A 14,174-nucleotide genomic window follows, 5' to 3' on the forward strand; every position below is an offset into this window, starting at 1 on the left:
GCGCCGGCCCTGTGGAACGATCTACCTGCAGAGATCCGGACCCTTCCCACTCTCCCAGCCTTCCGTAAAGCCGTCAAGACCTGGCTGTTCCGGCAGGCCTGGGGCTGTTGATTGATATCCAGCCCCGCTTAGATGGAACGGGTGATGTGAATTTTAATACTGTATTTTTATTTTTTATCTCTATTTTTTAAAATTAAATGTTTCTTGTCTGTTGTGAGCCGCCCAGAGTCCCTATGGGAGTGGGCGGCATACAAATCCTAATAAACTTGAAACTTCTTTCTCGGGACGATGTGTGTGTCTTTTTGGGGCAGAATCAAGAGGCCTCCCCCCCTCCTGCCCCCCCCTGTATATATCATGTCCTCCAGGGAAAAAAACACCCCAACCACAGAGGCTGCTTTCATTTTGACATCAAGTTAAAGCACATTTCTTTACCTGAGCAGATTTGGAGTTGAAAAATAAAACCTCTTTATGCGCAGCCTGGCTGCTTTTCATGCCTCAGATTTGCTGGTGGTGTTTTTTTTATTCTTATTATGGCTCCCCTGATGTGGGGAAGATTGGGATTCAAGTGAAAGACAAAGAAGCTTCTCCCAAAAGTCGGCTTTGAGAGGGCAAAAGGCTATGTTTTCGCAAGATTTCTTCCCTTGAAAAAACATTTCCCCCAGAAGCCGTGCTCAAAACATTGCAGCTTTTATCCAAACGCTCTCCAGGAGCCGGTTTTTTTATTTCTACTTCATTTTTGCTGGTGTGCGTGCGCGCGCGCCTGTGTGTGTCTCTCTACTAAAATGACTTTTAATTCATCCAATTTCTCCTTTTTTTAAAAAAAAAAAGGATGGTTTTTTTTTTCCTTAACCAGCACGGTTGCATAATTAAATGCCGCTTGCCTGATGGGAATTCCGCTTTAAGTCATTTTTCCTCATTTTCTTCCCTGCAGTTTCCAGCACTTAACAAATAGCCCATTTTTCTTGTAGTCGGGTGATTTGAATAATGGGAAATTGGAATGTTTACCAAAGTGTTTCCACTTCCAGTGCAAACCCTTCCCCTTCCATGCCCCACCAGCAAACGTGGCGGATCCAGAGGTGGTGGGAGAGCTGTGGCCAGAAACGATTTTTGAGTAGGCTTCAGATTGCCTTTCTTTTCCACCATTGGTTTTTTAACAACTAATTTCATGCTTCCTCTTTTGGTTATTTTGATTTGTTTAATGCTCCTGCTTATTTATTTATTTTTTTCTTGCTGAGTGTGTATTTTCTAAACTGAAGCCAGCCTAGAGAGGAAAACAATATGTTAAATAGTATAAAACTCTGCCCTTCTTTTCTGCATCTCTCCGTTATCCTTTTTCTACCCCTTTATTTTATTTCTCAGTTCTTGGACTGCAGGCGTTATTCATCAATATAAATTGTACGTCTGTTTCTTCCCTCCTCGATGTCTGGGCAGGAAAGGAATCAGGCCGTGGTCTTAGCTTTATCTCTAGCATGCTTTCAAATATGTTTTTATGGATGTTTTTATACTTATCTCTGAAAGTTAACTGTAGATATTAAAAGAGACAGAGCGGCTTTCTTAATAAGCATTCAGATTCCAGGCTCTTGATTGCCACGGGTGTTTCTGAGATCTGGGGGCAGGTTGTGTCTCCCAGAAACTTCTTCATCATCATCATCTCAGGTTCTCCTTAACTCTGCTTCCCCACCTGGTTCGAGCACGTCAGCATGCTGGTTATCCTCTTGAACTGCGTCACCCTCGGGATGTTCCAGCCATGTCAGGATATCAGGTGCCAAACGGAACGGTGCACGATCCTGGAGGTAAGAGAGACACGTCGCTTTGTTCACGTGGGCTTGGAGCTCAGCCTCTCGAAGTTTGTGGGTTGGTCTTCAGCTGCTCCTGAGCCTTGAGAAGTCTGCAGGCCGGGTGTGGCCTGGGAAGGGTCCTTCAAGGTCTAAGACCCCCCCCCAGGGGTGAAAGGGAGGCTGAGGTTTAGGGCGAAGCTCGGCCAAAGAACAAGGCCTGGGCCAGCTCAACCCTCGGCTGGAGCTTCCGCTCCTCCTCCTCCTCCTCTCCATCGTGCTCCCTTCTTCTTTTAAATCCAGGCATTTGATCACTTCATCTTCGCCTTCTTTGCTGTGGAGATGATCATCAAGATGATCGCCCTGGGGATCTTTGGCCACAAATGTTATCTAGGAGACACCTGGAACCGCCTCGACTTCTTCATTGTCATTGCTGGGTCAGTAGACGGGACGCTTCTGCGGGGGGTGGGGCGGTGTCCCTGGTGCTCTCTGACCTCCAGGGCTTCATTGCAGACCTTTCATGGCCCAGCTAGGTAACATCCTCAGTGCTGGAAGGGAGAGGGGTTTCTGGAGAGGAGGAGGAGGAGGAGGAGGAGGACTGTGTAGTCCTTGATGTTTTCTGACCTGGATTGTTTTCTTGCAGGCATTTCATTACTCAATTAAGTAACACCATCAATGGTGTGAAAAACACTCCTGGCTTGATTGACAGCACTGAAGGCCAAATTTGGGCTGTGGATAGGGAGGGGGTGGGGTGAGTCCAGCTTCCTTTTAGTGCTCCTAAGTTTTATTTTCCCTGAAAGAAAGCATGAACTGTCCAATGCAGTCACCTGCTTTTATATTCCAGAAGGTTGACCCAAAACATTGCAGATGTAAGAAACCTGGTTAAGGTCCGACTGCCTCAGCCTATGTTTTTTTTCCAACCGAGGGGCCGGCCCCATCCTCTCCCTCACCTCTCGTGTTTCCTTCCTTCTTTCTCTCCCTCCCAGCATGATGGAATATTCTCTGGATGGACATAATGTCAGCCTTTCAGCCATCCGGACTGTGCGGGTTCTCAGGCCCTTACGAGCCATTAACAGGGTGCCAAGTAAGTCACAGCCTTTGGGGTGGGTGGGCTTCCTGGTGGGCGGAATGCATGGGGAGAATCTTGGGTACCGGGGTCTCGGACTGCCAGAGCTTCGTTTTGCAAAAGCCCCGTGAAATCCTGACCAGGTGAGCCGCCAAAATCCAGGCCTGTCTTAGCTCCAACATGGGGGTTAACTCCCAGTCCAGGAAAAAGAATAGACTGATTTGAATGCTTTCGTTTTATTCATAAACCTCCCATCCCCAATGCTCCCCCCCCCAAGAAAAATCTCAAGGCAACACAAGAGCCCTCCGTGGAGAAGCTGAAGGAACAGACTCACATCAGCCCCGCTGGGTCCTCTTATCCAGCCAGGAATCTTCACCCTGGTACCCTCAAGATGTTTGAGACCACAAACTCCATAATCCTTGGCCATTTCCATCTCCTCCCTCCCTCCCTCCAGTTTTCCTCCTCCCTCCCTCTCTTCCATTTTCCTTCCTTCCTCCCTCTCTCCCTTCAGGTTTCCTCCCTTCCTTCCTCCCTCCCTCCATTCCTTCCTTCCATTTTCCTTTCTTCCTCCCTCCCTTCAGTTTTCCTCCTCCCTCCCTCTCTTCCATTTTCCTTCCTTCCTCCCTCCCATTTTCCTCCCTCCCTCCCTTCAGGTTTCCTCCCTTCCTTCCTCCCTCCCTCCATTCCTTCCCATTTTCCTTCCTTCCTCCCTCCCTCCCTCCCTTCAGTTTTCCTCCTCCCTCCCTCCCTCCCTCCCATTTTCCTCCCTCCCTCCCTTCTTTCCTGGTCTTCATTCTTTGTCTCATTCGTTGACCTTGAGAACTTATAATTTTCTTGGCCGTCTTCGTGTTTCTTTCTGTCTTCATGGATTACTCTGGAGAAGCTAATAAAACTATTAATGTCAGAAAGACAGGATGAATGCGGCCCACTTGGCCTGGAGGGGACATCCATTCCAACTCCACCCCCCGCTCAGCAGCTGGCGTCCTTGACATCTCCCAGTCCCCAGGAAGTGCAAACCCCGGGGGGGGGAGGGCAAGGCGTTTCCAGACTAAGCGAGGTGGCCCCCACCCACCCCAGAGATAAAATTGATCAGCTTGCCAAGTCCATGACTGCTGGATCCCGGCATCCAAGCCCACCCTGGTGGACAGAAGGAATGGAGGATGGCCACACCTGGCCCCTGAGGGACTGCAGGACATCAGAGGAGGCTACTGGGGGAGACAGCTTGGCAGAACCCCCTCCCCAACTTTGCCATTGCTAGAAGTTGGCTCCTGACCAATGGGGAGAAGCAGCTGAGGGAGAAGACTTTTAGTGCTCCCCCTCCCCACGGATCATGCTTCTCCTGGCCCTTCCCTGAATATGCAGGAGAGCTCCGGAATGATAGAGTTGAAAGGGACCTTGGGAGGCTTCTAGTCCAACCCCTGCTCGAGCAGGAGACCCTGTCCTATTTCAGACAAGTGCTTGTCCAATCTGTTTTTCCAAACCTCCTTCTCCCTGACCGGAAATTTCTCCTTAGATCTCAGGTTGCTTCTCTCCTTGATTAACCCCCACCCCTTGTTTCTCTTTCCTGACTTCAGGGGCTTTGAAGAGTAGCTTGACTCCCTCTTCTTTCTGGCAACCCCTTCGATATTGGGAGGGGGCCTCTAGTGTTCTAGGTCTCCAGATGCATCATAGTTCCGCCTCATCTGGAATCCACAGGGTTCTGCTCAAAAGGTTCTCCACTCCTCCTTGCCTTTTGGGAATGCATTTTGCGTGACCCGTCAAAACCGCGGAGGACAAAATCGCGCTCGACGAAAGCGCGCATTTGACGTCATCACAGCGCGACGAAAAAAATTAAAAATTGAAATAAAAATTAAATTAAAGCAAGCCGATTCACATAAAGGTAAGGGTTAGGTTTAGGGTTAGGGTTAGGGTTAGGTTAAGGGTTAGGGTTAGGTTTAGAGCGTTAGGGTTACGTTTAGCGTTAGGTTAAGGGTTAGCGTTAGGTTTAGCGTTAGGTTAAGGGTTACGTTTAGGGTTAGATTTAGGGTTAGGTTAAGGGTTAGGTTTAGGGTTAGGTTTAGGGTTAGGTTTGGGGGGGTTAGGGTAAGGTTTTCGCTTTATTTTTACATTTATCAATCACAGCGCGATGTTTTCGTCGCGCTGTGATGACGTCACGTACGCGCTTTCGTCGAGCGCGATTTTGTCCTCCGCGGTTTTGTGGTGGAACCGCATTTTGTCATTCGGGATCTTTCCAATGGACACCCCCTTCTTCTGTCCCCCCCCTCCTGATTCCCCGAGAAGGTTGCTGGTTCTTCAAAGGCGCCTCCGGCAGCCCTTCAGCTGCCAAGCCAAAGCAGCCCTCCATTCGCCTGCTTGGAGAGGTTCAAGTGAGCGTTAAGCCCCTTCCAGCTGTTTCTCTCTTCAATCCAATTTGGAAGCTAAGCCAACCCGTCGTCGGATTCATTTCCTGGTTGGGCCCACTTGGCTTTGAGTGATTCTTAGCTGATATGCTAATATACCAGCAGCCCCTTGATTGCTTTTCATCCGAAATCCTATTTCGCGGAGAGCTGATGTAACAGGCGAAGGAAAACAGGCCAGGTACTTGCCAGCAAAGCAGCATCGACGTTCTCTCGCATTGTCTGAAAAGCTTTTCAGTGGAATCCAGCTACTGGGGATGGCCAACGCTCCCGGCGGCCTTGGCGAAGGGGGACGTGCCAGTCTGAGCAGTTTCCCTGCATCCCCTTCCTACCAGCTCTAAGGCCATTTGAGGAAGGACGCTTGGAGTCTGGCACTTCTTGCAAAGGGATATTTGGGTAAAATTCTCCAGAGGCTGATGGAACTGATGAGAAGTGGGAGGGAGGGACAGAGGGACAGAGAGACAGAGAGATGGAGACAGAAGTCCTGGCCTTGAGAGCTTGTGGGAGAATTTCTACCCCTTGGACTCTTTAGGGCAGTGTTTCTCAACCTTGGCAACTTGAAGATGTCTGGACTTCAACTCCCAGAATTCCCCAGCCAGCATTCGCTGGCTGGGGAATTCTGGGAGTTGAAGTCCGGTCATCTTCAAGTTGCCAAGGTTGAGAAACACTGCCTTAGGGTTTCTGAGCTGGATTGTTTGCTTGCAGATGTCACTCAACTCAGTCCCGGTGAGAGAAGGTGATCTAAATCCAGGCCCTTGGCAACAGGCAGGGGTTTACAATGGTTGCAGCACCCTGGGCTCATCGGATTGCCATTGGTTACCTCCCCAGCCTGCTTCCAACAAGCGAAGTCAATTGGAGATGCTGGATTTGCTTAACAACTGTGTGGCTCACTTAACAACCACACTGACTGACTTCATAGAAAATGTCATGAAATCGGGCAGGACGCCGTTAGCAATAGGAATTCTGGTTCCAACCCTGTCTCCCCACTGTTGTCACCAAATGCAGGGACAGGTTTCTAACACCTCCCTTTGGGGTGAACATCTTTTGGGAAGGACTAAAAAAGAATCTCTGGGCCACCAGCTGAGGACCAACAGAGCAACTCAGCTGAGGGCCAACTCAGTTGCTCCTCAGCTAGTGGCTCAGAGATTCCTTTTTAGGTAGGGCAAATGTTGGGCTTGAGTGATTTAGACGACAGGAACAATCCACCTCATTGAAGGTCATGGATCCCAAATGCTTCTCCCCCGATCCAGAAGATCAAGGTCATCTTGAGGAGGACGCATTATCTGAGCCCCAGGGAGATCTTGGAACAGCTTCTGAGGGACCTTTAGAAACTTCTGAATCTCAGAACATTTTCAGATATTGATTATTGCAGCTATAAAACCGAAATGAACAACATTGTTCCATCTTCTAATCTACAAATTGCTTCCTGTGACTGTAGTTTTTGTTCTGTCTCTACCTCCCACTCAGGGGTGGGTTCCTACCAGCGTTGGTACCGGTATGCTTCATGCACGCCAGAAGCGTGTTGCTTGTGCATGCACAGTTCACTGTAAATTTGCGCATGTGCAAAGACCATGAAAAGCTAATAAAAAAAGCCAGCAATGGCAGAGGAGGACAAGGAACCGGTTCAAGGGCGTGGCCAGCCTGGGTCGCTGCCAGTTCTGCGACCCAGGCCAAATTACCACTACCAGTTCACCCGGTTCTATGAGCGCTAAGGTGGAAGATGCCAAACTTTTAACCAGATGCCTTCAGAGGTCCTTTTCTTGGGCTCCTGTCCCTATTGGGACACAGTTATATCCAAGGAAGGTGAGAGAATCTTGATTACTGGAATAAAATGGGGGTTTACAGAATGGGCCCTGGAGTTGGAGGCATGCAACTGTCCTATTCTGGGGCAGTAAAAGCAGCCAACCTCCTTGCCACCTTAACTGGAGTTTTCTCAGAGCATTTGTTTGCAAGGCCCAGATAATTTCCTTTTTTTTTTTTTCTCCGAGTTAGCAAAAGGGAGAGCAAAACTTATTCTAATCATCTAAGAGAACATTAGTACTAATATTCACATTAGCATCAGTGCTATCGGCCTGATGTTTATGCAAATCCTTAGCGTGCTTCATTATTTAGCTGAGGCCTGGAGCTCAGCTTGGTGTTCCGAACCAGAGCAGCGCTATCCTTCCAGACGTCTCCAAGGATGCAGCCTGGGGCTCAGTTGGTTAGGAAGATCCGGGGTTCAACCCAGCTCGGCAGTTTCCTTTCAAGGAAGAAGTCATTTCCAGATCCCCTTTGATGGGAGGCTTAGCTCAAGGATCAGCCAGCCACGGAGCAGATCGACAGCAGTCGGACTGTGGGGATATAATGAATCTTAGATAGTATCTGTTATCCCCGTAATCCTTTCTGATCCCCCGATTCACAGCAAAGCCTTAACGTTTGCTGAGTTTCCTGAAGCTTCCCCCCCCCTATAAATTGGATTCTGCCTGTGGCAGCAGGTACCCTACCTTCTTCCCACCTGTCTTATGTTGGCTGAAGGTGGCCTGCAGTTTGCCCACCCCCTACTCCCCCAACAAAAGGCAGGGTGGAAGATGCCTCTGAACCACTCGGCTAATAACCAAACCCAGAGAGAGTCCCGAAGGCTCTCCTCAGCCCATTATCTGCTAGGAAGCTGATGGTATTGATTAATAATTATTTCAGTTCAAGTGCACCTTGAGGTCATTTGATCCCAGGATTGAGCTGTTCCACTTCTGATGGCCACTGGGTTAAGGTTTAATACCTTTTCTTTTTGATAATAGCTTAATGCAGATGCTTGAAGATGCGTGGATTTCAACTCTCGGAATTGCCCAGTCAGCCGGCTGGGGAATTCTGGGAGTTGAAGTCCACGCAGCTTCATGCTCTCAAGGTTGAGAAACACTGACTTCAAGTGTTTTGTTGCACTCCCTGTCTCACACAATGGACCCTTAAGTGGAGATGTCAGGCATGGAACTAGTTTAAAGATGTATCCATGGGTTATTGAACTCACACTATGGGCTGGCCATCTATGTTTTATGCGTTTGATGAGGAAGCCCCCTGGAAATCCGACAGCCGTGGGCCTTGGCCCAGATGTCAATGGCACATCAGTAGAGGAAACTGTACGGGGAGAGTCTGTGATGTTGACCATGAGTCCAGCAAGCGGGTCAAGAAAACTGGCTGGCCTTAACTGATCTAGAAAGCCAAGTTGGGTTCCTAGGATGGGGGTTCACCAAAAATATCCACAGTTGGAAGCTCTAGTGAAGAGATTAAAAACCAGGAGAAGAGAACCCTCTTCCGTGTCTTGCCAGGAGAACAATCTGGACACGGAACCACTAACTGGACTTGAAGGAGCTTTTCTCCTTAGCGCTCCATTCCTAGTCCGCATTCTCTAACCAAGAGCCCAGAATGAACAGAGACCACCCGATCTCTCCCTGAAAGCCCCATACAGGTGTTTCCCTGGAGGAAGCAGCCTCCTCTGGCTGGATCTGTCTCCCAATTTGGCCAAAGGCTTCCCTCCTCTGCCTCCTCCTCACCACCACCCCCTTTCTGCTCTCTCCACAGGTATGCGCATTCTTGTCACCCTGCTCCTAGACACTCTGCCTATGTTAGGCAACGTTCTTCTCTTGTGTTTCTTTGTCTTTTTCATCTTTGGCATCGTGGGTGTCCAGCTGTGGGCCGGGCTGCTGAGGAACAGGTGTTTCCTGGATTCCCACATTCAAAGGTAAGTTTTCCAAAGGTGACCCTTTCCCGCCCTCTCCTTGCACCAGCCCTACAGTTGCTAGGCTCAGGCAGCCGCTTCTGCCCGTCACCCAGCAACTGCAAAGAGTTCCTTTAATATAGTCTTGGCTTTTGCTGATAAAGGAGGAGGAGGAGGAGGAGAGGAGGAGGAAGAGAGGAGGAGGAGGAGGAGGAGGGAAGAGAGGAGGAGGAGGAGGAGGAGGAGAAAGAGAGGAGGAGGAGGAGGAGGAGGAAGAGAGGAGGAGGAGGAAGAGAGGAGGAGGAGGAGGAAGAGAGGACTAGGAGGAGAAAGAAGAGAGGAGGAGAAGGAGGAAGAGAAGAGGAGGAGGAGGAGAAAGAAGAGAGGAGGAGGAAGAGAAGAGGAGGAGGAGGAAGAGAGGAGGAGGAGGAGGAGAAAGAAGAGAGGAGGAGGAGGAGAAAGAAGAGAGGAGGAGGAGGAGGAAGAGGAAGAGAGGAGGAGGAGGAAGAGAAGAGGAGGCGGAGGAGGAGGAGGAGGAGGAGGAGGAGGAGGAGGGAGCATGCTCCGGGGATTTTCTGCCTGAGGTTTTAAAATAAGTCGAGGTGGCTTCGAACACGATTCCTCTTCCCATGGAGATAGTGGGGTGGGGGAGAGGGAGACCTTGAAAACCTCTACTGGCTGCAGCATCTGCCTTATCTTGCTCTTCTCCGAGAGCGTCAGCATCACAGACGCCCCCAGAAAAGGAGATGTGGGTTTGGAATCCAACACCCTTGTCTGTTGACCTTAGTGCGAAATACTGTTCAGGTTGCCATCTAGATAAGAACTAGAGTTCCTGTCGTTGAATCTGAAGTCAAAGCTGTTGAGGGTTCCAGGAATCAGTTGAGGCAGCCAAAGAGCGGGACTCTGGTCATCTATCCCTCTCCCCATTTTACTTATTTATTAAATTTATAGGCCACCCATCTTGAGTTAGCTAAGCCACTAATAGCAATGGGAAAGAGGTAACAAGGAAGGAAGGTGGAAGGCAATATACAGAGTTATACATACACACATCTACGCATTCACACACTGCCCCACCCAAAAAGTGGGAGGTAAATTGACTTAAATCAATGGAAGTCTCTATCCAACTTCACCATCAGTGCTATTATTTATTGCACCTAGAAGTTGTGGGCACTCCATTGAACGTTTTTCAGAAGAGATTGGGTAGCCATTGGTCTGAAATGGTGTAGGGGTTCCTGCCTGAGTGGGAGTTGGACTAAATGACCTCCAAGGTCCCTTCCAGCTTCTGTTATTCTGCTATTACAAGTACCGACCGTGTCTGGAGCCTGGAAACGGGAGTACAAATTCTTCCAATTGAGCCTTGAGCCAGACCTGGAAAACAGGAACCAGTCCTGGAGCTGTTTCTGTTGATTTTACCCAGGTTTACTCTGATCTGATTGCAATCCTTCAGCACAGCAAGAATCCCCTAATATACCCCCCTAGCCCCCCCCCCCCCGAGCCTGAGATAGAACAGAACGATAAGGATGGAAGGGACCTGGGAGGTAGATTTGTAAGAGGACCCCAGAAATGGAGAATTGTTTTCCAATATTGCACCACAAAATAGGATGACCATTGGCAACACTCTTATTCTGGGTGGGGAGGAAATGCAACAATGGGAGGGGGCTACAAAGACATCTAAGGAAAAGGGCTGGGCAACCGGTGGCCAAAGAACTCTGCCTATTTCTGAAATTCAAAGGCCAGGTCTGATCAAAGCAAAGGAAAGGTTAGAAAACAAGTCACCCAGTCCTTAGCAATTAAAACCTGCCACTATCTCTGCAAAGCAGCCAACCCAATTCCAGCGCAATTAAAAAAAGATTTGAGATAAGCCTTCGGCAGCGGTGAGTTTCTCTCTCCCTGCTCCTCGGGCAACCCAAAAGAGGGTCCTTCCCTTGACAGATGTGCCAAGGGAGAGGTTTTATTTAAAAAATGCACAGCTCCCGAAAGGAGGAACTTGCTGGGGGAGGGCGGGGGAGAGAGTTGAAGGATATCCAAGAGAGTTGGACATGGCCATGAAAAGGCCAGAAGGAAAGGTCCAGGTCTCATGGAGATTGGGTTGGCCAAACTCTTTTTTTCCCTTTTTTTTTAGATATACTTTTTTATTTTCCATTTTCATAACATATAATCACATATATACTATTACATAGCCAATATCCTATTGTATTAAATAGTAAATACATCAGCTCCTGTTGTCATCAACGCCCAGGAAGATAAAAACCCATTATTGGCTCTTCTGCTCTCCATACACCTCTTTCTTCTACCTCTCTCCAACTTTCTATCTTCCCTCCATCATCCTTTCCTACTCTACTTCCCCTTCCTTTCTCCTTCTCCTCTCTCTTCATTCCACTCCTCCTTATCAACCTCATCTTCCCCCCTTACCCTCTCTCCTATCCTATCCCTCTCTTCCCATCTTTCTTCTCTCCCACTCCTCCTCTCAATCAAACTCTTGATTCCAGCACTTGGGCAGCCTCTCACACCTTCCTTGTGGCTGTGAATTCCATAGGCTAATCATTGCCCTGGGAATTGGCCTTTCCTAAGGCAGCTCTCCAATCCTTTCCTCCCATCCTTCCATGAAATGACAAGAAACTTCTATTATTATTTTTTTGGATGGAAAGTTGGAGGGGGGTGAAAGAAAGAGGTGTATGGAGGGTCGAAGAGGTATATTGGGTTTCTATTTTGGGGGGTATTGTTGACAAGAGGAATTGTTGTGTTTATTGTTTTATGTTGTATGGCCCCGGTTAAGCACAGTATATATGTGACTGTATGAAAATGAAAAATGGAAAATAAAAAACACATTTAAAAAAAATAAAAAATAAAAAAAGAAACTTCTAGAAGAGAATATTTGTAGCCCAGTCGAACTAGGGGTGGGGGGCTTGGTACTCTCTGAGCATGGTGGTTTTCTTGTGGACATTCCATGAGCCCTCTAGGTCACTGATGGGAAACCTTTTCAGCACTGAGTGCCAAAAAGGTCACATGTTTGAATTTTCCCCACTTGGCTGAACTCTAATTTCCTATCTGCATCCAGCAGGAATTCACGTTTCAGGTACCAAAATATTATCTGCGTCTTAACCATCTCTTGCTTTATTTCCCCCCGCCCCCACTTCCTTCCTTCTCCTTCTCAAGGACACACAACCTGACTTTCCTGCATAAGTACTACCGGCCAGAAGAGGGGGAGGAAAACCCCTTCATCTGTTCGTCCCTCCGGGATAACGGCATGCAGAAGTGCTCCAGCATCCCGAACCGGAAGGAGTACAAGATGGACTGCACGTTAACCATGGACGCTTACAACCCGGAATTGGACTCGCTGGACTTGGGTGCCCGTAACACCTGCATAAACTGGAACCAGTATTACAACGTTTGCAGGACGGGGGACTTGAACCCGCACAACGGAGCTATTAATTTTGATAATATTGGCTATGCTTGGATAGCTATTTTTCAGGTAAGGAGTCTTTCTCGTGGATTGCGACAGAGGGTTTGAGATGACCAGCAGCCACGAGGGGGAATCACCTTCAAGGATGCTGAACGAGATGCTTCCTCTGCCCTGGGAGGGCCAGCAAAGCAAAATAACTCGAGTCCTTGTTTTATGGTTGCAAACTAGCAAGAGCCTGGTGCAAGTTGCAGTAGTAGCTAAAATAATGCGATGAGAAATGTTTTCTTGCAGAGACCCAGTTAGGGAACGTCATTGGTGTGAGGAAGAGGAGGAGGAGGAGGACTGTGGGGTCCCTGGTGCTCTCTGAGCCTAGGGGTTTTCTTGCAGACATTTAATGACCCATCTAGGGAACATCATCAGTCCTAGAAGGGAGTGAGGTTGTGGAGAGGAGAAGAGGAGGAGGAGGAGGAGGAGGAGGAGGAGGAGGAGGAGGAGGAGGAGGAGGAGGAGGAGGAGGAGGAGGAGGAGGAGGAGGAGAACCTGGTGCTTTCTGAGCTTGGTTATTTTCTTGCAGACATTTCATGACCCATCTAGGGAACACCATCAGTTCTGGAACAAATGCCTGCAAGAAAGCAGCCTAGCTCAGAGAGCACCAAGGAGCCTGCAAAGGTCTCCCCAAAGCAGGAAGGCAACCATCCAAAGACTGAACTGCAGCCTTTGAAAAGCTTCTGCTCACCTTGAGCCGAAAGGAGGGGGGAGGGAATCCCAGGCCCTCCTCATCTCTTCTGCCCCCCTCCACATCATGCACCCTCGTTGTGCCTTTATGGTGTCCTGGGCTCTCGTCTCTCGTGATTCATTCTAAAAGCAATTCCTGGTACGATTGATGGGAAGCAATTATATTCTGGGGTGAAAGAGAGAAGACCGGACCTAAATTAACGGTGAAATATTTCAGGTCCCTCCAAGAAGCTACGGAGGCAGGAACTGGCCGGGACTCCGCTTATTGCTGACCCCTTTCGCGAGGGGCATTGCCCACCTCATTATATTACCATGTCAATTGTTGGCAGGAGTAAATAAGGAGGTAAATGAAGCGTTCAGCGCATCGCCCAGGCTGCTGAGAGGCGTCTCACTCTGGAGTTCTCCCAGTTGGAACTGCAACCGCTGAATCTTAACGCTGCGGGATTCTTGCCTCGTGGGAATGAGCTTCGTCTTTCCCCTTCAAGTGGGGCTGGGGGTGGGGGGGGAGGGCACCGCAAAGCAGCCAGAGGGTTTATGCTCTGCATGCCTCTCGGGAGCATCTTCAGAACAATTTCAATTTCAATTTTAATGGATTTGTATGCCACCCAATCCTGAAGGACTCCGGGCGGCTTGCATAAAAACAGTTAAAAAAATATTAAAAGAATTTTAAAAATACAAAACAGCGGATTGAAAAAGGACACAACATACACTCGATGTTAATGGGGCTGACGCTCAATCAGAGATCAGCAGCCCCAGGCCTGCCGGAACAGCCAGGTCTTAACAGACTTTCGGAAGGCCGAGAGAGTGGGGAGGGTCCGGATCTCAGGGGGTAGATCGTTCCAAAGGGCCGGGGCAGCTACAGAGAAGGCTCTCCCCCGAGGAGCCGCCAGACGACACTGCGTAGTCGACGGCATCTGGATGGTTCCGAGGAAGCTGCTAGTTGGACTTCACAACGATGCTCAGGGCTTTGCTTAAGTTGCCAGGATCCCTTTTTTGCAATGAGCCCTCAACCTGGGCCAAGATGCATCTCCCTTTCCCCACGGGTGGCAGTTGCAGAACGCCAGGTAGGGCTGGAAACGGCTTTCTGGTTCCGTTGGGAGTCTGTCCTGGG

The 14,174-nt window shown here is 49.1% G+C and overlaps 1 protein-coding gene across 1 annotated transcript in view; it reads left to right on the plus strand.

Annotated features, from left to right (window-relative positions):
• The first annotated feature begins 1,673 nt into the window (after positions 1 to 1,673).
• Positions 1,674 to 14,174, plus strand: part of CACNA1H (calcium voltage-gated channel subunit alpha1 H) — a 71,842-nt gene continuing 59,341 nt past the window's right edge. Inside the window, exons 1-5 of the mRNA XM_032231304.1 lie at positions 1,674 to 1,793; positions 2,079 to 2,212; positions 2,762 to 2,859; positions 8,790 to 8,949; positions 12,082 to 12,397. Coding sequence (XP_032087195.1) covers positions 1,701 to 1,793; positions 2,079 to 2,212; positions 2,762 to 2,859; positions 8,790 to 8,949; positions 12,082 to 12,397 — 801 coding nt within the window. The 5' untranslated portion in view covers positions 1,674 to 1,700. The remainder of the gene's footprint in view (positions 1,794 to 2,078; positions 2,213 to 2,761; positions 2,860 to 8,789; positions 8,950 to 12,081; positions 12,398 to 14,174) is intronic.

This window comes from Thamnophis elegans, chromosome 14, assembly GCF_009769535.1.
Source record: "Thamnophis elegans isolate rThaEle1 chromosome 14, rThaEle1.pri, whole genome shotgun sequence".
Taxonomy (NCBI): Eukaryota; Metazoa; Chordata; class Lepidosauria; order Squamata; family Colubridae; genus Thamnophis; species Thamnophis elegans.